Source organism: Aptenodytes forsteri, unplaced genomic scaffold (genome assembly GCF_000699145.1).
Source record: "Aptenodytes forsteri isolate BGI_AS27 unplaced genomic scaffold, ASM69914v1 Scaffold346, whole genome shotgun sequence".
In the NCBI taxonomy this organism is placed as follows: domain Eukaryota; kingdom Metazoa; phylum Chordata; class Aves; order Sphenisciformes; family Spheniscidae; genus Aptenodytes; species Aptenodytes forsteri.
In genome coordinates this window covers 8443-16225 of record NW_008794078.1, presented here as the reverse complement: position 1 = coordinate 16225, position 7783 = coordinate 8443, and the positions used below count along the sequence as shown (strand labels likewise).

General features: G+C 38.8%; 1 protein-coding gene across 3 annotated transcripts in view; it reads left to right on the top strand.

Moving 5' to 3' along the window:
* Positions 1 to 6437, top strand: part of APLF (aprataxin and PNKP like factor) — a 26997-nt gene extending 20560 nt beyond the window's left edge. The window contains exons 8-10 of one of the 3 annotated variants that reach the window (XR_002086354.1): positions 580 to 618; positions 4122 to 4207; positions 5442 to 5527. Coding sequence is in view for 1 of the 3 variants with exons in the window: in XM_009290760.1 (XP_009289035.1) it covers positions 580 to 618; positions 5442 to 5644 (242 nt within the window). In the remaining 2 variants the exon portion in view is untranslated. Of the gene's footprint in view, positions 1 to 579; positions 619 to 914; positions 1108 to 4121; positions 4208 to 5441 lie in introns of all 3 variants that reach the window. The other 2 variants (XR_002086353.1, XM_009290760.1) reach the window with 2 other exon arrangements.
* Positions 6438 to 7783: the final 1346 nt, after the last annotated feature.

The window sequence follows — 7783 nt, the reverse complement described above, 5'->3', positions numbered from 1 at the left end:
TTTTTTTTTTTTTTTTTTTTTTTTTTTTTTTTTTTTTTTTTTTTTTTTTTTTTTTTTTTTTTTTCTGTTCTTAAAGAATTCAAAGAGATAACTTGCATTTTTTTTGTGCTTTTTCTTGATTATTTGACTTGGAGATTTTTTCCCACTTGAAATCCCAATGCAATAAACAATACTTCAGAACAGTTATGGAAGTGTAATGATAATGTATTTTACTTTAAAGAATCAGGATTATGACATTATTAAGGAGAAATTGTACTTATGGAAATAAGGGTGTAAAATATTTAAATGCTTTGAGATATGCCAATTTTCTGTTTAAAAATACCAGTCTTGATGACGTTTTTCTACAGATGGAATGGTTCATAATTGTAAGAACAGTTCATCTGGGTATTCTCTCAGGAATCATTCAATACAAAAAAAGGGGGTTTTTTTGGCAGGAGAATAGTTTTTATGCTTGTAAATACAGCACAGTCATTGCAGCATTTATTTTAATAGGTCAGTCTTTTATTGTAGCAACCTTTATGAATAACCCTTATGCTAGGTTGTACTCTGTCCTGACTAATAACTTTTTCTTTTCTGTAGTAACTGAAAGAGGAGCCCGACAACGAACTGCAAAGAATGGTGAGTATGTTCTAATGTTATGAATGGGCACATCAGCATGGGACGCAACTGATCTGCTTTGGTTTTTGGGCATTTAATAGTGCTGGAGATGTTTGATAATGCTTACCTGAGGAGAAAGTAGTTGTTATTTTAGTAAAACCCTGCTTGCTTTTTTACAAGTAATAGTGCTGAAATTGGATTTGTGCCAGGCTTCCTGGATGAGCATACCTGTACTTCCCTAGAAGCAGACAACAAAACAAACAAATGTTTTAAGGAGACACACGTGTGGCTAAATCGATTCTTCCTTCCTTACACAGGGGTCATAATAGGATGAAAGGAATCCAGTATTTCATCCACAACTAGTTAAGGTTGCCCCGTAAAGATTGATTGCTCTTGAAACATTGAGATACTCCTTCTGCATTGCATTGACCTTTAAGTAACTTTCAAGTGGGATCTGTGCATGTGCTGATGAGCTTTTCTTACACTTACTATGAGGTATCAATGTTTCAGGTAGGATACTGGCTTGTTGGGACCAAAGGGTAGAAGAAGGTTAATGCCTTTGAGTTGAGGGCAGCTTTCACTGTAAACTACATATGTATCCTTCTTTAGTTTCTAGTTGTCAGTGAGGATTGTGCAGTAGCACAGGCAAGCTGTGGTCTCTCTTGATGATGTAAATTGTAATACTGTGGATGAATATCTCCTCCATTTACCAGTGGCGCATCTAGCTTGCTTTGCTGCTGCCAACAATGTTAACTTATATGTTGCGGGTGCATAGACTCCAGTTTTAAATATCCTATAGGTCTGTTTCCAGGCTTCTTCTGTGTCTCAGCTTTCAAATTCGAAGCTTCCTATTCTCTCCAAAATAATTTAAAAGTAAGCTCTAAAGAGCAGTCTGAAAGTCTGATGATATGCCGTCTTTACTTTCACTGGCCTGAACAAGGCATGAGGATGTGGAACTGCTGCATCTCAAGTGGAAGAGGGGGCTGGCTTGTCTTCCTCGAGATCACCAAGGTGTGGCTGGTCATTTCCTAAAGAAATCCTCAAAGTAGAGAGATCTGCCTTCTAGAGAAAATAAATAAAAGTGCAAATAGCTGTAGTTAGTTTTCTAGGCAAAGTGTTTTGGCCTCCATTTCTGTTGTGGGTGGCTGCAAGAGGTTGCTTTTATACTTTATACTTTTATGCTTTTTTACTTTTTTATACTTTATAATTCTGAGAAATTTCTTTCCCATCCCATTTCCTTATCATGTATGGGTGCACTTCTGCTGTCACTGAATGCTTGATATGGCTGTATCTGTGCACTAGCATATTCTGAGGCAAAAACCTGTCTATTTTGCTGCATCCCACGATAAAAGTACCAGCCCCATCTCGGTCACTGCTCCCTCATAGAAATGTGTATTACACCATGGTGAGAATTGTTACCAGCACTGTGAGAGCACTGAGCGGTTAAGATTTTATAGTGAAGCAAGCTGGGACTGTGTGCATATCTACAGTCCTTCTTACTCTAAATCTAAATCTTGAAGGTTTTAAATTGTAGCTGTGCCTTTCACAAGAACGCCTTCCTTACCTGAACGGTAGCTCCTGTGTGTACAGCAGCTCATGGCAGGTGGTCAGCCAAGCGTGACTACGGATGGAAAAGTAGCTTATCTTGTAAACGTGTAAAACTTTAACACAGAAGTGAAATTCAATCTGTCAAATTCAACTCCTCTTACTAAGTAAGAACCAAGGAAGAATTGATATTCCGTGCACAGGGGAAAGAAGGGAATTCATTAATTAAAGTGCTGTTCATATCTGCTGATTTTTTTTTTTTTTTTTTCTTCAGTGTCTTGTTGACTGGCTTGCTTAGCTCTCTTGAGGGCAAAGCTTGTAAAAGGTTGCGCTCAGCAAGTTCACATCTGAGGCAGTCATTCTGAGCCGTGCAAGGTCACACAGGCAGTCAGGGCTCCATTAACCTTTATTTTGTGCTGTTTGGCACAACTGCACTGTTAAGCACAGCAGGATTAATTTCCGTCCAAGTGTATTTAAAATCCACCAGCCAAGAAAAGAAGGGTACTGTCTACATGACGTTCGACATGTTTAGTTTTTAACATTTTTAGTCTAATTGCTACCAGAGGGATTGTAAATTTCCTGTAGAGAATGTGGTCTATGTTCTGAGAAATAATCTAAGGCTAATTACTGGGGGAATAGTTGTAAGGGAGGAAGCGGGAAAAAAAAAAAAATCAGAGTTATGCTGTCATTAAATTGTCACTACTGAATGACCTCACTACATTGTTGCTACTTAGATGAATGCCCTGTTGTGATTATGGACTATGCAGGATTCTCCTACACACTTCTTTGTAGGTTTTCTAGCAAGCTAATCAGCTCAATTCCAAACATAACTCTTTGAAAGAGGTGGTCGGCAAGCTTTTTCTCCCCACGTGGAGCCGATAGTTTCAGAGAAAGTTTCAAGGTCATCTTGATAAATATGGTACTAGGGAACAGGCAGGATTGTGCTTAGTGAGCTGCTTTAGGGGCTGTGAGGCTGAATTAAACTGTAGCAAAAAGAGGTGGAGTGGGAAGACAGGGAAGGAAGTGCATCATTCACTGCTGAAATCTAAAAGCACTGATGTACGGGGAGGAAAAACATAGTATGCTTCTACATTTGTAGGGTAAATAAATAAATAAATAAAGTTTGGAAGTAATCAGTATTTTGCCAGAATTCCTACTTCTGTTGTAAAATACCACCCACAGTGCTGTGAAAGTGAAGAAGAGCTTTTCTTTGCTAAGCAGGTTTTGGGCTTATTATTCTTGTAAGCTGAGAAGAGGGATTTTGTTCTTACTGTATTTAGCACCTTCGTTTTGATCTCTCCCCTTCAAGACATAATTCATTCTGCAGGACCATAGTCTGTGATCCTTATAAGAGATTCTGCTGGTAAACATGGACGTGATTAAGTTCCTCTGAAGTCTGATAAGCAATAAACTAGCAAGCATAATAGCAGATTACAGCTCAAATTGGCAGTTGGCATTTTCAGGATTTTCTGCTAGGTGGTGCACAGTTCAGCGCAGGATTGCTAGCCATAGGATATTTCTCAGTTATATTACTGGCTGTGTCACACGTGGCTGACATTATTCTAGGAGGTCATTCAGTGCCTCTAGCACAATTCACCCATAAAATTGTGTATCTTTGAGAAACTTGACTAATGCTGTAAATGTTTTTGAAAACCTTGGGTGAGAGTTGCTACAGAGTATAAAATGTTAATCGGACCATAAGATAATTCTGGAATTATCCACTAGTAGAAAACTGTAACTGATGGAGGATGTGATCTGACTGCATAAGGTACTGGTGTTCTCATTTGTTCACCACATGTGTAGCTTGAATGCCTGGGCCTCTGACCTGAGGTTGCAAGAGGTGGCTAAGAAATGCTTATGGTTAATATAAACGTTGATGATTTGGACTGGGGTCTGTAGCTGAGAAAAAAATACATGTTTATAGTTTCATATGAAAGATGATGACAAGAATTGCTCAATGGGTAAATTATCTGTATGAGATCATTGACAGGTTATCTCTAGACGAGATAAGAATGCAAAAATTGGAGGCTGGAAAGAAGAGGAATGAACATGGTTTTACTCAAAGGTATGACTTCAGGGCAGAATAACACATGATTGGAATATTAACAGACTGTGGCTAGTTAGGAATTGTGGACATGTAAGAAAAAAGGGAGACAATGTAAGCTTGTAGAGCAAGGGTGACGCACATCTGCCAAAATCAGAAAGCAGTGGAAATAAATTTGTTGAAGGTTCACAGCTGCTGATAAATAAAAGGAGAAGGCAATGCTGCCATTGCAGCAGCTCTGTACAGACACTCCCAAGTCAGATAGATAAGGCTTCTTCAAATAGCAGAATTATCTTGCCTCTGGGACTTGGTTTAAATGTGCCAACATGTTCGAGCAATTAAAAGAATACTGCAAAACAAGCTGTCTAAAAAAGTTTAGGAACATGCTGCAAACAGCATCTGCTTCTTGTCAATAGAGGTTTCTTGGTCTTTGATTCCTGCCAATACAGAGCATTGTGAAATACTATGAAGGCAGAAGGCAATTTGATCACAAAATCTAAGTTGTGAGGAAGATGGATAGACAGCAGATTAGAAAGCAGCGCGATATAATAGACTGACCTGGGAAACAGGTAGGCTGCACCCAGCTCAGGAAAGAAGTGTTCAGTGTTTGTTGTTTCCTTGTGTTCAGAAAGGAAGCACAAACTATCCAGCGTGGATCCCAGTTGAGAATGTAGGAGGCGATCTAGCAGATTCCCTTTTCTTACCTGAGGCTCAGGAAAGAAGTGAATGGAAATTAAAAGCCATGTCAGATTCCAAAGGGTATGTGTATAAAATAGCCCTAAGGAAGTATGTATGGATGAAGGCAGAAAATCTAGGGTCAAAATAGCCGCCCTAGCAATACCTAGAGGCTAAATGGCAGGATAGATGTGGTGTTTAGGTACAGAAGTAGCAGGAAGACGACTAGGAAAATTGTGTGCGCCACTCCTTAAGGAAAGGAGAGTTATCAGAAGACATTATCTGATATTGTCATCTTCTGATATCAGAAGAGGCCTGATACTGCTTTCCAAGTGTTGGAAGAAAAGCCAGTAAGGAAAACTTTCTAAGTGATCAGACTGGTAAGTGCTGCAGTAGGTGTCAGAGAGAGATGGTACAGCTTTTCATGAAAGTCTTGCAAATAAAAATAGTAAGCATTGGGTAGAGTGCTTTAGTTGAGTCTCTCTCCTCTTGAGGAGAGAGACTAACTAGATAGATACAGAAAGAGAGAGACCTTCCAGAGACTATGATTCATGAATATATGACATTTTTGTCCCTACAGGAAAAAGGGCTGTGGAGAAAGATGGTGATGATGATGAACCAAATGAATATGACCTTAATGACAGCTTTATAGATGATGAGGAAGAGGAGTGCGAACCTACTGACGAAGACTCTGACTGGGAACCAAGTTCGGAAGACAAGGATAATGAAGATGTTGAAACGCTTTTGCAAGAAGCACGTGGATTTGTTAAGACCAAAAAGTAGCTGCACGGAACAACATTATGAATGTCCAATCTGGTTGTGTTAAAACATGGATGCACAAGGAGAGGAATTGCTTGGAAAACTCTTTTTTCCTCAGTGATGTAGGCACTACAGGAAGATTTTAATGGGGGAGAGGATTCAGCAATGCCTTTCTCGCCCATATGTATTATTTTGGTGGGGGTTTTTGGTTCTATTAAGTGGTGGAGCCAGAGGACTGAGCTCTGCAAGTTTTTTGTTTTGTTTTTTTTTCCTCATCTATTTCTTTTGCAGCACCATTGGTGTCTCATAGTTTGAAATACAATTTTAAAGGTTGTTAATGCTTCATCTTGCTGTGCTTGAAAGAAATATTGGCATTACGAAAGCCTTTTGTTTTGCTGAAACACAATATGTACTGTGTTGAATGAAGAGGAGTTATACTTCATACCTGCAGTATCGCAGACTAATTGTTGGCCATCACTGGGGAATCTGCCTAAACCATTTTTTAATGTTCTTTTGAGTTAATGCAGTCTTAAACTTCATTAGTCTCCTACTAGCTTTCCTTTTAGGTGTCATTTCTTTGATTCTCTTGATGTACAGTTGTTAAATACAGGTTGTCTAAATCACTTGAGAACACTCTCTCAGTGTATCGAACCATTGGTTGTCTCAACAACAGTTAGGGTGTATTTGCTCTCATTACAGTAGTACCTCTTCCCATGCCTGTACATCGCTGGAATTGTGTTCAGTTCACAACAAAGCTGAAGTCTTGATGACTGTATTTTTGCACAATTAAACTTGTAACATACTGTGGCAAAAAAGGTGTAACTGTGTCTCTCTGATTTCTAAAGACTTTGTTGGAAGATCTTGCCTTCAGTGTGTTCACAACTTTCCTGAGTTTTCAAGAAAGTTAAGAAGTTTTAGTACGTTTCAAGACAGATGACTGGAGCCATGTGAATTTGGCACTTTTTTGGACACAAGCCTGAAATTCAGCAGGGGAAGCATTCTTCTGTGGCTCTGGCTCCCCTGTGATGAACATCTGCCCAATCATGGATGAAAACAGACATCCAAATAACACTCAAGCTTTTCAGTTGGGTGGCAAAATGTTCTCTGCTTAAAATAAAATGGCCATTCCTGCTGCAAACTGGCATTGGGCTGCTTTTGGATGCAGAATCATCTTTTGCCAATTGTGTGTCAGAAGCTTCTCTCAAAAATCGTAGATACTGAAAATTTAAACATTCACGATGGGCAACTGTTCCGAATTTGGAGAACATCAGCTTCTGTTGGCCAGTGGCTTACTGTTTGCTAAAGCTATTTCATACAGAAAGAATCTAGTTAGTGTTTTTTACAGTGTCTGATGATTTTTGTGACCGTAATCTTCCTCAAGCCGAAGCATTCTGTATTGTAGCATTATCCTGTGAATGGCTGTTTAAGCTGCTCTCAGGAGCTACTAGCCTTTACTTTGAAAGTAGAAATAGCTTTTTATTGGTGGAGGCTCCCAGTGAGATATGTAATCACAAAAGCAAATTTAGAAGTAATTCTTGGTTTTGCATGATAGATCAAGTTTTAGTACTGATACATCAGGACTGAAAAAATTATGTATGACCAAAGCAGCACACTGGGAAAGTCAAAGCTGTAATCAAGCTGCTCTGTACTGGTAGATTGAAGTTCTCTCTGTTTAAGCGTATTTTCCTGTTCTTGTATTCTTTCCTTAACAGCAGGATATATTTTTAATCTTCTGAAGGGATGAACTTGTAACTCAAGGATATTGGAATATTGATCGAAACTACTCTGAGGTACAGATGAGACTACTCAGATGCCCAACAGGCCCTCAAATGTCAAGTTACCCAATATTTTTTCAGTGAGTCAGAAATGCACCACAACTTAGTGGGCTGAGTCTAGAGATAGTACTATGATTAGACTCACTCTGGCTATAGTTTATTCTGTAAATATATTACTGAAATAATAAAAGGCACATTCTGACCATCTATGCCAATTGCCTCCAAAGGGCAAAGTATAACTTTTCACCATGTAGTCTCTGCATCAAATTATCCTGTAATATATGCTTATTAGCTCTGCAAAAAATAGATTGGTGAAGTCTTTACCGCCCCAGAAAAAAAGTATTTTGAGATGCTGTACTTCAAATGGAATCAATAAGAAGTGCTTTTC